We start from the raw sequence: 15,127 nt of genomic DNA on the forward strand, positions 1-15,127 counted from the left end.
CCTTACGCTTAAGAACGGATACTGTATATTTCTTTAGTGTGTACTGTGTAGCCTCCTTTGCTCGTCTTTGATGTTAATTCGTATGATCCCATAGTGGATTTTTAAATTATCAAAAATATTTTTAAATATTATTGACACGAATTACAGGCTATGCTGAATGAAAGCTACTCCTTGAGTTGTCAAAAAATAAATAAATAAATAATATATTTCAGATTGCGCACTGATTTTTTGTCTTTGAAGAGTTTGGTAAGGGCTTGATCCCATCTTCCTGTTTACATTGCGACATCAACTTCTCACGGACATTTAAATGTTAAGAGATGGAAATTAATTCGGCAGTGTTTCTGTGGTACTTCACTATAAAAACACAACAGTTCGTTAAACAAGAAACCGGAGATGTTTACAGCGTGATTTAAACGAGAGATCAAAGCGTCCGTCGACCTCACAGCATGAAGACTGAATAATACTAAAAAGAAACACACTAAATATATTATATAGAGCTTATATTATGTGCTCTACTGGTACTGACACGAGCGACACTTTCATCACATCACAGGTAAGATTCTTGATAATATAAGAAGAAATATACCACATGAAAAAATACTATAGAATACTTTAGTATTTACCATTTTAAATAGTTGTAAATTTCATAGATATTGTAACTTAGTGTAAGCCTTACCAGAATATATTTTATTTGACCTCGGTTGTTGAATACTTTATTCTGATTGGTGGAGAAATGTTCCACATGTAGGCTATGCATTATTTTTCATAAACGCACACCTGACCTGTCAAATGTCTTACTGTACAGTTTATCATTTCATAACAGTCAATATTAATACTAGTATACATTAACAAAGTTAATGTACTACAACATACTACAGTTTACTATAGCAAATACATAAACAAGCGGCTGTCGTGGTCCGCACGTAACTTCCGGTAAACTCCGCTAATAATAAAGAACAAAGTACTTTAAACGTAGTTTATTTATATAACAAGCAAAAAACAACAACACATAGATTACCTAGGAAACCAAAACATTTGTTATTTTCGACGAGGCATTTGTGCAAGAGATCAGTTTAGCAACTAGTCAGACCATTAAAAAAACGAAACCGGAAGTAAAGTTCGGATCCAGATGTGTATCACGTGCGTCCGATAAAATCGTCTATACAAAGTTTCTCTCTCTCTCTCTCTCTCTCTCTCTCTCTCTCTCTCTCTCTCTCTCTCTCTCTCTCTCTCTCTCTCTCTCTCTCGTTAAAGTACTGTAAAAAAAACATGATAGTTAAACCATTTATCAGTTTGTGAATGACAAAATTCACCAACAAACATTTCTTTACGGATTTCAGTGCCCGGTTGATTTAGTTGTCTACACGGTCTATAGGTCTGGTCCATTAAAAGTGCATCAAAAGGGACTTAGGTGAACCCAACATGGGCATATAAACTTCAGTCTTCAGGGCTGCTTCCACTTAGAGCAATCACCAGGAAATTCCCACTAGAAACGAGATTTCAATCTTAGTTGGAATTTGCCCTTACTGTAATAAAGTGCAGACCTTATTGTACTTAATTGAATCCCTTGGCACCAATTGACCTATTATTAAATGATACAGTTAATTGACTCATTTAATCTTGTGGGAAAGCAGGCCTTTAAAAAATTAGCAGACGTGGTTGGACAAATTTAACACATGGGTCAAAACCGTTTATGATAAAAGAGATGCTCACGTTCACAAAATACACGCAAGACACTCCCTTAACAGTAAACTTTGATTACGCATGAGATTATGCGAACTTAAACACGAGCGTCTCTTTTCCATAAACCCTTTAGCAGGCACTTATTTTGACAAAACACATGATGCACACAGGATCTCTCCAGGCGAAGAACATTGAAAAAGGAACCACACACATGACGCATGTGTTCTTTGGGAATCAAACGCATGATCATTGGCATGGCTAACGCAATCCTCTACCAACTGAGCAACAAAAACATTATTTGTATGATAAATGTCATGCAAATAGTTTCTTTCTGCTGCTCTTACAGAATGACTGTGATTTCTAAAGGCTCTTTATTTGCAGTCATGCACAGATGACGTAAAACATATCCTCTTTCTTCAAGATTATGACCCCATTTTATCCCATGTTGAGGTGATTAACTCTTAAAAATAAGTTTCTTCCCCTTTAGCATTTTTTTTTATTATTGGGGAGAACTGGACCAGCCCAGTGACCTCACCTTGAGAAACTTGGAAACAGAAAGACTCAAATGCTTTCAGCTGTTTCTGATCCCCACTTCCTCCCCAAGGACCAAAAGGAAACACCCAGAAATCCATCCAACTGGAGAAGGATAACAAGATTTGTTCATCATCCAAAGCAGATTTGCTGCGTCCACAGTTTTAACGTGATATTAACGCGACATGAGAGAGATAAACGTCATCATTTTACAAAACCCTTTGCAAGACATTTAATAACCGTTTGGATTCGTTTTTGATGGATTGCGGGAGCTTTAAAATGGGGCACTAAGCTGAGAAAAGCCAGGATATTATCTAATAAAACTCAGAAGGTCATATACACCTAGGATAGCTTGAGGGTGAGTAAAATGTGGGCTAACTTACATTTTGGGGTGAACTATCCCAGACAGAATTCCTTTTATAGAGACATTTTATGCCTACAGCACAACCCATAAACCCAAGTGGCATATAAAGTGTGACTTGGACAAATAACGTACCTTTGTTATTTCATTTAAAAGTAAAAAATACCCACATTACAGCCAACCTTTGCATTTCATGGAAAAAGTCTCGCCTTACCCATAATTCTTTGCAATCTGTTTTACATAATCAAACTGGTGTAATGGTTGGCTAAGTTAATTGTACTTGATTTCATGGGTTTCTGTGTTTGCTTTTTTTTGGCTGCATATCCTGTGCCTCAGCATATAACCATGGTACTCTCTCCAATTATTTGTTTTCCATCATGACAATTTATAGTAAGGCCTCTCGGCCAGGCCTCTTTTACCCGCACCACATGTCCCCTTTCTCTTACTTTGTCCTAGAATATCCTGGGAAAACATTCCTCCACAATCCTCACATCACATTCTTCTCTAAAATCTACTGTGTCTGTGATTATGTGTACATCTATGAATTAATACACACGTTTTCCAACATATGGAATGTGTAGGTTTAAAGAGGTCTTTTCTCAGGCTGCATTAAAAAACCTATAAAACTGCTTTGGCAGCTTGCAAAATCTAATTACTTTACCATGGCTCAGAGTGGTTATTTTACTATAGCTATACCTGAGACAGATCGTTAAATTAATCTTAATAATAAAGGTGCTACAAAATGCCATATGCAATTTTTGGCTAAATGTGTCCATGTGCATGCATGTGGGTGGGTGCGTTAGTGGACAGTGTCTGTAGTTAAAGGAACACGGCGACTTTTTGGGACTTTAGCTTTTTACCCTATCCCCATAGTTAGATATCCGTGCATGCTGTCTGACGCACCCATTGCTAGCTTAGCTTAGCACAAGGACTGGAAGTAAATGGCTCCAGCCAGCATACTGCTCCCAATAAGTGAAAAAATACATACTGGGAACTACATTCTCAGAAGGCGGAGTGATTTGCTCGCAGCACCTGAGAAGTGATGCGCTAATCACTCCGCCCAAGTAGCAGTGCTTCGCATTTTGAGCATATAATTACTCAGTATGTATAAGGTTAAAAGATGGCTTTGTCTTATATGACCTTGTTATTTGTACACGTTGTGATTATACAAATCACAACATATAAATAGAAAAATGTTGGCCTTATTTTGTCACTTATTGGGAGCAGTATGCTAGCTGGAGCCATTTACTTCCAGTCTTTGTGCTAAGCTAGGCTAGCGGTGGGTGCGTCAGACAGAGTTACGGGATGCACGGAGATGAAAAGGGTATGTATAGACTTATCTAACTCTGGGGGATACGGTGAATAACCTAAAGTCCCAAAAAGTCAGCGTGTTCCTTTAATGTATTGTTCTTGTAAGGGAACTAGCTCAAATACATCCAATAAAAAAACGTATTCTTTTTCTTAGTCAGTTGTATTAAAATCTCGGCTCTTATCTTCAGGAAACCCTGTTGGATGTAATTAACACTGGGAGTGGCCTAAAGCTGATGACAGCCACACCCCACCTGATCAGTTTGGGCAGTGGGCATCTAAACTTTTCTATAACTTTAATAGCACTTACAAAAGGTAAGTGTTTTAAAAATATTATAAACCCAGTACATCCACTTTTACAGTCCTTAAAACAGGTACAATCTAATAATTTACATGGGTGATTCTCACGAAAACTTGGTTTTAAAAATGTGCATGAAAATGTAAAAATTGCTTAAATTTACTTTTTTCCCACCAGACATTGAAAAACAAAGTCTGGAGTAAATGGGAACATTCATTTAAAAACTTTTACTTATCATTCAAAACTTTTTGTAACATAATTTAAAAAATTTGTCCTAAAAAATCTCATTACCGCAACAGTCAGAAAACATCAACACTGACATATTTTCAAAATGACATGACAAACCTGAAAGAACATAATTTGGAGATTCTGCACATGCATTTAAAATCAAAGTATTATGCTTCTATTAATTAAATTAACATTTAATAAGCATCTGTTGCGGTAATGATAATCAAAATGTCGTGTAAGCATTCTGACAAGACAATATTTCAAATTAACTGTAAAAAAATGATCTTACCTGGTAGCCATCTTGAAGTAACTGGTCCATGTGCTTGGTCACTCAAAATCAAACTTTATTAAAATTCTGTATGTGTGCTTAAACTGTTCTCAAAAAGTGTTGCGGAGGATGAGAACATCAGGCATGGACACATCATTTTCCTAATTTTTCTTCATTATTATTATACATGAATATTCAGTAAATATTTTTTCTGTCATCTAAAGTAGTCTAGCAAAACATCCATTTATTTTTTTTCTTAATATTTTTGTGTTAATTTGATTAAATTACAACATAACGCATGTTCAAACACAGCCGGACACATTGCGGTAATGAGAAGTTCAGCAGAAAATGAGATAAATTATAAATTCTTATGTTGAAATCACACATTGTACAAGGTAGAACACAGTATTGTGTTAATTCTGATGCTTTTTAATGTTACTATATTACACATTTTAAAGCTAAAATCATTAGTGCCGTGGTGTTTCAATGGTTTCGTGAGAATCACCCACATATGTTTACTTCTACAGAATTTTCCTTGCTGCTCATAGGTTAAAAATGCTAAATCATGAAAATGTTTACCCTGTTTTTACATTTAAACCTCATGAAAAACATGCAAGGTTCTGTAAAGGAAATATGCCGCTGGATAAAAATAAAATAATCCATTAAAGCAAGCCCATGATGGCTAAACAGTACTTAAGTTTGAATAAAGGCCCTGACCCCCTGCTGACTTTAATATCAGGTTTTTAATATGGGGGTTTCCAAAGTGATGCCTGTTTTTCTTTCTTTCCAACGTTGCTTTTAACATTTTCACTACTGCAGCCTTTATGCTGAATAGAAATCATTAACATTCATTTTATTACTGATTATAGAATTGAATCACATTGCCTGTGAGGATGCAGGGTTACCACAAGATAATCCAGAGCTCCAGCCGCACCACTGTGTCATCACCAACAGAGATGGAGTCATAACTTTACACCCCTGTGAAAATATCTGCAGTCTGGATGGAATTCCTGTCAGCAAGCCAACAAAGCTCACACATGGTAATTAATGCACACATACAGATTTAACTCTGTGATTTTAAACTGCCGTCAATGTCTTGTGACTGTGTCTGTTAAGTAGTCCATATGACCTAAGTAGTTGTACAAATATTCTACGTATAGGTAAACTATTCCTTTAAAAGTGCTAAGTCCAGATTTCATGTTTGAAGCTGTCCAGAGGGGTCATAGTTATGAGAGAAGTTCAACTATTTGATGCCGGCATGTATTTTTCGGCCACTCAGCAGGTTCTGTGGATCTAACCTTGTTTGCTGAAACCTCAGAGAGACCTCATAGCAAACAATAGCAATGAATGACTTCCTATACACCGATTACTTTGGCCTGACACACCACAAGAATAACATCTCTCGCCCACTCTCTCTTTCTTTTTATTTTTCTCACGGCCATTGCGCTCTCATTTTCTGTCATATGTTTAATAGTCTGTTAAACAACTCAATGGACACAAATTGTGTATTAAGTTTTATAATATCTTAAATGTTTGTACCAGTGTATCCCAATCCTGGTCCTCGAGTACCCCCTCCTAGAATGTTTAGAAATGTCTCCTTATTTAAAATGCCTGATTTAATTTATCCCCATGTTAAGGAGACATGGGCTACGTTCACACTGCAGGCGAAAGTGGCCCAAATCTGATTTTTTTGCTCAAATGTGACCCATATCTGATTTTCTTCACATTCATATGTGGTCCTAAATCGGATGCATATCTGATGTATTGCAATGTCACTTCAGTCTGAACGGCCATGTCACATTTTGATTTTTACGTCATTGAAATGCGACAGACAATTCTGCGCTGGAGGTGGGAAGATGACAAAAAGGTCCGAGTTGGACTCAAGTCCGAGTTTTTAAAGGCCGATTTCTCCAAGTCGAGTCCATTCGAGTCCAGAAAGTAATTAAATTGAAAAAAGATACAAAATTTGTATTGTAAATTGTTACTTTCTATTAATACTTTAACCTTTCAACCCATTAAACCAATGGCAATATAAAAATGTAATAAAAACACCTCTATTGCATCTTGTCATTGCCATTGAACATTTTTATTTTATGTCAACTTGTTTCCTATCAAAAATGATTTCAAAGAAAAGAAAGAGATATAGAGGTATCTTCTTTTTACAAGTTTTGGAATCCATTCAGCTGATCTCCGGGTTTGGCGGTACCATTTTTAGCATAGCTTAGCATAATTCATTGAATCTGATTAGACCATTAGCATCGCGCTAAAAAATAACAAAAGAGTTTTGATATTTTTCCTATTTAAAACTTGACTCTTCTGTAGTATCCCCGCAATGATATTACGCAGCGCCTGAAAATAGTCCCCTGCTATTGAAAGTAACCAAGGGGACTATTTTCGGGCAGTGCATAATATCACAAAGCCTGCTGCTGTCATGTTACATCAGCAAAGTCCTTGATTATTACGCCAGAATGAGTGTATGGTTCCTAACCATATCTGCCTAGAAAATCGCAACTTTTAATTTTACGTTGGTCTTAGTACACAATGTAACTACAGAATAGTCAAGTTTAAAAATAAATAAAATGAGCAATCCTAATGGTCTAATCAGATTCAATGGATTATGCTAAGCTATGCTAAAAGTGGTACTGCCAGACCCAGAGATTGACTGAATGGATTTCAAAACAGTAAAAATAAATTGTTTAACTCTAGGGGAGCTGGAAAATGAATGTCCCTTTAAGACCACAGTGCTAACTTAGCCATTAACCATTCTGGAAGGAGGCTGAATCAGGTGTTTTAAATAGGAGACATCTAAAACTTTCTGGAAGGGGGTAGACCAAGATTGGGAAGTACTGTTCTAGACTAAATGGGGGGCAAATAGAGACTTCTGCCTAAGTCTTCTGAATATCAGATGTCAATAATGTCCCAAACTCTGCTGGCCAAAATACCTAAATCAAGTCCTGGATCAAGAGTTTTCAGTATGAACTCAATTATTTCTCATTAAATTCTCCCGAAACCAAATGATCTTACTATTGCTAATCACATCAGTCTCATAGCTCTATACTCATACTCCCCAAACTATTTTAGGAAAAAAAAACATCTAAAACAAAGTTGATACTAATTTAAGTCAAAACTCAATTATATCTACTGAGTTATAAAAGAGCAACCTCTGAGAAATAAAATGTTCCTCTGGGAAACTTTCGTTTGTTTTCTTTCTCTCCATTCCCCCTTTCTTTCTTTTTCTTTCTGTGTGTCTGATCAGTGTGATATGAGGTCACACACTTTCTATCTGACTCTAGATTTCCAGAGAATGTTGTGTTTAATGGTTGATTGGTCACACACCCCTCCTTATTTTCTCTCTCAATTTCTCACCCTTCACTTTATTGCTTAAGGTTTTTGCATGTTTTTGAAGGGTTGGCTACATGTTGAACTCTATTAAACAGAGGACAGAAAGCATTAAACAAATAGTGATATACACATTTCATTTTGCAACTTTCAAAATCAGCATAAATAGAGCTAGACTAACATTAATACAATTTCAGAAAAGACATCACCCAACATTACTCAATGTCTCATGCATCTCCACCATGCATAAATAAGCATTCCTTACGATTCACTCATCGTCTTCCAGACCTAATATCTGCTTTGTATTTCAGATCCCTCTTTTTTTTAACTAACAACAACTGAGAAAAAGTCAAAAATATGGTATCTATCAAGTTGAATTCGGAGGGAATTAAAAATGAATCTGTTTGTGTACAAGTGTGTGAGTTATAGGTGTGTGCGTATGAATATGGTGATATGGGGAAAGTCTGTGTTAAAATGTGTAGCTGAGGTCTGGAAGCAATCAGAGTCGCCGGGCTGCGCTCCAGCTCCCCCTCCCCATGATGCAACTGGAGTTCTGAGACTGATGGAGCCCAGAGTGCCCGCTGGGCGGGGGGAGGGTCTGTCTTCTTTTCCCCAAATCTTCCTTCCAAATACAGACTGAGGGAACTTTACAATGGAAAATATGCCAGCGCACTCTCCAATCAAATAATGCAAGGTCGAAATAATGCATGCATGCAGTCAACCACAAGCTTGGTTTCTCTGTTGATAAGAGTAGACAATTGATCTTTTGCGGTACATTTATGCATTTGGCAGATGATTTTATCCCAAGCGACTTGCAGTGAATAATACATATACATTTTTAACAGTATTTGCATTCTCTGGAAACCGAACCCTCAACCTTTTCCACTGATAATGCATGGACGCAATGCTCTGTCTGTGTATTTTTAAGCTTTTTTTGGCTGCAAATTAGATTTTGGAGCATAAAAGCTGATTCTTATTTATTCCTAAAACATGATTTTCCCACATTTGTATATAGTCCTATAATATAGGCTACTATGTTTGAGCCATCTGCAGGACTTAAAATTACAGAGTACCTTAAGATTAAAAAGCTGGTTAAAAATCAAGTGCTTTTGTTTCTTTTGGCTAACATAAATGTAATTCCCAGTGAAAGAAGTCGTATTGTAATTGTTACCAGAGCCAAAGATATTTGTCATAGTTACAGTAATAGGGATTTTCGGTTATTCCCATTCTGTTTTGAATCACAATAAATTGCGAGTTAAAACAATTTAATCACACGTGTAGAAAGCTGATCAAAAGTGTGAGTCAGTTTTAATTCAGAAAAGTCGCGTATCCCTATATGAAGTCAGTCAGAGTATAAACGCCAGAGTTCCGTTAACGCGCGTTCCCGATCCGCCAAAAGCTCCAGTTGAGTTCTATTCAGGCACGTCCCCGCTGAGAGGAGGAGTGTCCGCGCAGACACGGCCAAGGTCTCGTACCGCACTCAGCATCGCGTCGCGTCTGTCGCGTCTTTTGTCATGCAAAACCGGCCGGAGAGAGAGAGAGACAGAACGGGCATCACTCTTCTTCAATGAGACGATAAACAAAGGTGAGTTTTATTCTTGTAAATGAAAACTCTCGTCGAACTTCTAATTAAGTCATTCAATATATTAAAGTAAAGTTACTAATGCGATGTCAGTCGTGTAATATTGTTTAACAATTTGATTTCATTCTTATTAAATTAATGTTCTGGTCCAAAAGCTACAGCGAAATAATTTTGAATTTTGTAAAGCCACTATAAAGTGTTGTTTGTGGACATAGACGGGACTTTAGACTGGCAAGCACAAAGTAAATCATGTTGTGTAAACAGAAATACAGTGCGCGTGCCTTGTTTGCTTGCGTCGATGAGAGGCACGCGAGATATTTAACCCATACAATCGCGATATATCGACGTGATTGCCACCGGTAAGACAGTAAACTGCTTTCATTGGTGTCTGTGTTTTCCCCTGATCTGTTCAGCTGCTTTGTGGATATTTGTCACTTTTGTGCGCACATTTTCATTCTGGCGAGTTGTTAATTTGATGCGTAACTTACGCGTGCCAAAGTCTCTCGGGTGAGTTTGATCCTGAAAACATTTACCATGGTAACTAAGTTTGTGCCAAGATACTACAGTTATTGTTACACGAACTATTGTGCACTTATTAATTTTGGTGGAGCTATTAAGAAAAATTAAATCAATGCGTTTGCCAGACACTTAAATCTAAAGTGACTTAGGTATACCTATTTTTTATTAGTATGTGTGTTTCATGGGATTGAACCCACAACCTTTGCAATGCTTATGCAATGCTCTTCCAGCTAAGCCACAACAACACTATGTATATTAAGTATAACTGTGTTATTTGGGTGAAACTGTGGTCATGGCCACAGTGTTGGGCTTGTGCTGAAGTTTAAAGACTTTTTGCAGATATAATGGAAAACTAATATTAATTTTAAACCATGCATCTGTTTGTTGTCTTAAAACACACTTTATCACTTTGACCGGAGTCTTGTGCTGATAGGTTGACAAGAGCTGCAAATCATTACACAGAGAAAGACTGCGGTCTGTGTAAAGCTGAAAATCCCAAAGTTTAGCAAAATGCACTTTCCCAAAGCCGTAAAACTTTAGAAGGCAGTGATTACATTACAAGATACTATTACATATAGTGTGTAATTGTACACTCCTCCACTTCAAAACTTTGCTGTTCAACTGATGTGAGTTAACTATAGTGAGTGAGGAGGGGTGGGTGTCCATGTGTCTGAAAGTTAATGTCTGCCAATGATGTAGAGAGTGCGAGAGACACATCAGCAATAGAGTATTTGGCACATCTAAGAGAGAGACAGAATTATAATAACATATCATAACATTTAAGCTGATTTACATCTGTCTCTAAGTGACAACTTTGTGTTAATTACAATGAATCAATTGATGTGCAAGTTACGGATTGCACCTACAATTATTACCATATGGATGAGGATGGAAGAAATTCCTGACTGGAATCTATGCCTCTCAATGTGCTGCCTTGATGGTCTATACTAGGAAAGCCAAAGCTTTCTCAGGTGGCTGGAGATGGTGAACTCATGGTAAAGGATTGTGTCGCTAACAGCGTAAAATGATCTCCCACTTCCTGAAAAGAGTCCTCGTAGGCAGCCACAGACTGCAGGAGTGGGCTGCTAAGATATTCGCATGTCTGTGTTTATGCATGTTTCAAGAAACCATGTATGCTTACAGCATGCTTTTTGTGCATTCTTTGATTATATATGGGATATTTTGCTCCCCACTGTCGTAAATGGTTTGGATAAAAGCATTGGTGAAATGCATAAATGTAAATGTGAGATGTAGACATATTACATTTGCTTAAAGAAGTGATTTCCCCAAATCTCTGATGGTTAAAAATGTTAACATGCATAAAAGAAGCCAAGCTAATATAAAAAAATAATAACAATTCAGGCCATAAATAAAATGTGCTTTGGTGGGCAACGCACAGACTCCATGCGGGCACCATGTTGGAGACCACTGCTGTTAAAGGGGACAGAGAATGAAAAAACATTTTTACCTTGTCTTTGTTGAATAATGGTAGTCTACCCACATTCACAAACATACAAACATGCTAAACATCTCAGTCTCATAGAAATTCCTCTTTTAGAAATGTCAGCCAGAAAACAGCCCAATCTGAAAAACTGATGCTTATGACATCACAGGCATCTAACTGCCCCTCCACTTTAAAATAATTGGGTACATTTTTTGAGTGGCAGAAAAGTCAGCCAATCAGTAATGAGATTGCAAGTTAAGCCAGTAGGGGGAGCCGAATAGGTGCAAAACCACTTGTTTAAAATCCCCCACCCTAATAGAGAGGTTTTTAGGAAGCTTCTAAGGCATTACAGACCCAAACAAAAAATTTTTTGTCTACATGTCACATCACAGAACAAGGATAAATACTCCGTTCAATCATTCTATGTCACATTTAAAGGTACTGTAGGTTTGGTCAGATTAAACCAACTCCTATAAATTTCTCCCCATAAAGGTGCTGCATGGTGCCATAGATAGAGGAACCATTTTTGGCTGAATGGTTCCATAAGCAACCTTTAACATCCGAAAAACCTTTCTGTTTAACGAAAGGTTATTTGTAGTGGAAGAAGGTACTTTACACTATAAAATGTATAATAGTAATGGTTCTTTGGGGAACCAAAAATGGTTCTTCTATGGCATCGCTATGAATGTATAAATAAACAGACTCAGTAGTAATATATAAGCGGAGACTAAGAAAGAGAAGATTTGTCCCAGACTTGAGTGGAAAATTAATCTTGTGGATTTAAGTCCTCTGCAAGACTCCGTGAACTTTGCATCAGAAGAATCTTCAGACTGGTTCTGAAATCTGAGCCAATTCTGGATCTGTTTTTTCACTTATTCAAGGCTCTCTTTCTGTCTCTCTCTTTTCCTGTATTATTGAGTGGAAGACTTGAAAAGGGAAAAAAAGTTTTGTCTTCATAATGTCATTACCATACCTCTGTAGATTACTGTAGTTTTATGTGATCATAAAAGCTAAAGTGAATGTGTACTGTACTTTCTGAACTCTTGATTTATTAATGTCTCATTTCCTTAGAGCGCCTTAGACTTAAACATAATATTTTCATGGTAAAGTGACTATGTGTGTGTAATTTGGTTTTTCTCAGGGTGCACTCTTTGTCTGGGTAAATCTTTCTTCCGTTTCAACCACCCAGAAGAGGCGAAACGCATGAAGAACATGCTGCAGGAGAAGACTGCCGGACCCACGCTGTCCCTTAGCACGGGTAAGTGAGGTCTTCCTCCACCTCCCCCCCTTCAACTCTGGCTTTTGGATCCACTTTGCTGTCTTTGTAAACAAAGAGTCACTTGCCTGAAGCTTAATTGGACCCATCCATTATCGTTCCTCGCTGGTTTATACACAGGAAGAGCGCAATTCTGTGCCATCTGTTCATTTATTCCATTTTGTGTTTATTTGCTTGTTTATTATACATGTAAATATCCGCATTAATCTCATCGATGATGTTTTCTTCTCTCTTGTTTCTTTTAATCATACTTGGCACTTTTCACAAAGTAGAACCAGAGAAATTAAGTCAATGCCAGTGAAAGGAGGTACCTGATCTTTAGCAAATGTTCATTGTCGACCTCAGGAGGTCCAACAAAACAGGACCTTTGCAATTTGTCTTAAGTTTTAAAGTCCTGATGTGTGTATAGCTATAGCTGTGATTTTAACAATAAACAATGAACAAACATTACATTTAAACAGAAATGTATAACAGTTTTTTATAAACACTTGAAGCTGTAAACAGTTGAGCTTGACAAATATAATGAATTATTACAGAGTTGAATGTTTGATCTTGACAAGTCATATAGTCTATATGAAAACTATTTTAAACAGGTACACGGTGAGAAAACATGGTCGAAAAATGGTCCCTAGCTGTCACTGGGGCAGTTTACTTTCAAAAAGTACACGTGTACCTAGAGAGTTTATATTAGTACCTCAGAGGTACAAATTAGTAAATCAAAGGTACATATTAGTACTTCAAATAAACATATTTGGTCCTCAGAGTTACATATTAGTACCTCAAAGTACATATTGGTACATCATAGATACATATTGGTACATCATAGGTACATATTGGTACCTCAAAGGTACATATTGGGACCTCAAAGGTACATATTGGCACATGAAATGTACATATTGGCACTTCAAAGGTACATGTTGGCACATGAAATGTAAATATTGGCACCTCAAAGGTACATATTAGTACCCCCAAAGTACACATTAGTACCTCAAAGGTACCTCAAAGGTACACGTTGGCACCTCAAAGGTACACGTTGGCACCTTAAAGGTACATGTTGGCACCTCAAAGGTACATGTTGGTACCTCAAAGGTACATATTAGTACCCCAAAAGTACACATTAGTACCTCAAAGCTACCTCAAACGTACACGTTGGCACCCCAAAGGTACATATTAGTACCCCCAAAGTACACATTAGTACTTCAAAGGTATCTCAAATGTACATTTTGGCACCTCAAAGGTACATGTTGGCACCTCAAAGGTACATATTAGTACCCCCAAAGTACACATTAGTACCTAAAAGGTACCTCAAATGTACATATTAGCACCTCAAAGGCACATGTTGGCACCTCAAAGGTACATGCTGGTACCTCAAAGGTACATATTAGTACCCCCAAAGTACACATTAGTACCTCAAAAGTACCTCAAATGTACATATTGGCACCTCAAAGGTACATGTTAGCACCTCAAAGGTACATTATTGTACCCACAAAGTACACATTAGTACCTCAAAAGTACCTCAAATGTACATATTGGCACCTTAAAGGTACATGTTGGCACCTCAAAGGTACACGTTGGCACCTCAAAGGTACATTTTAGTACCCCCAAAGTACACATTAGTACCTCAAATGTACATAGTGGCACCTCAAAGGTACATGTTGGTACCTCAAAGGTACATGTTGGTACCTCAGAGGTACATATTAGTACCCCAAAGTACACATTAGTACCTTAAAGGTATCTAAAATATACTTATTTGCACCTCAAAGGTTTTGGCACCTCAAAGGTACATGTTGGCACCTCAAAGGTACATGTTGGCACCTCAAAGGTACATGTTGGTACCCCCAAAGTACACATTAGTACCTCAAATGTACATATTGGCACCTCAAAGGTACATGTTTGCACCTCAAAGGTACATATTAGTACCCCCAAAGTACACATTAGTACCCCCAAAGTACACATTAGTACCTCAAAGGTACCTCAAATGTACATATTGGCACCTTAAAGGTACATGTTGGCATCTCAAAGGTACATGTTGGCACCTCAAAGGTACATAATTGTACCCCCAAAGTACACATTAGTACCTAAAAGGTACCTCAAATGTACATATTAGCACCTCAAAGGTACATGTTGGCACCTCAAAGGTACATGTTGGCACCTCAAAGGTACATGCTGGTACCTCAAAGGTACATGCTGGTACCTCAAAGGTACATATTAGTACCCCCAAAGTACACAGTAGTACCTCAAAGGTACCTCAAATGTACAAATTGGCACCTCAAAGGAACATGTTGGCACC

At 37.4% G+C, this 15,127-nt stretch overlaps 1 protein-coding gene across 7 annotated transcripts in view; it reads left to right on the forward strand.

The window, feature by feature from the left end:
• The first annotated feature begins 235 nt into the window (after positions 1-235).
• Positions 236-15,127, forward strand: part of phldb2a (pleckstrin homology-like domain, family B, member 2a) — a 35,591-nt gene continuing 20,699 nt past the window's right edge. For 2 of the 7 annotated variants that reach the window (XM_073874428.1, XM_073874426.1), the window contains exons 1-4: positions 240-553; positions 4,075-4,198; positions 5,547-5,717; positions 12,703-12,819. In XM_073874428.1, coding sequence (XP_073730529.1) covers positions 506-553; positions 4,075-4,198; positions 5,547-5,717; positions 12,703-12,819 — 460 coding nt within the window. In that variant the 5' untranslated portion in view covers positions 240-505. Of the gene's footprint in view, positions 554-4,074; positions 4,199-5,546; positions 5,718-12,702; positions 12,820-15,127 lie in introns of all 7 variants that reach the window. The other 5 variants (XM_073874430.1, XM_073874429.1, XM_073874427.1 and 2 more) reach the window with 4 other exon arrangements.

This window comes from Misgurnus anguillicaudatus, chromosome 12 (genome assembly GCF_027580225.2).
Source record: "Misgurnus anguillicaudatus chromosome 12, ASM2758022v2, whole genome shotgun sequence".
In the NCBI taxonomy this organism is placed as follows: domain Eukaryota; kingdom Metazoa; phylum Chordata; class Actinopteri; order Cypriniformes; family Cobitidae; genus Misgurnus; species Misgurnus anguillicaudatus.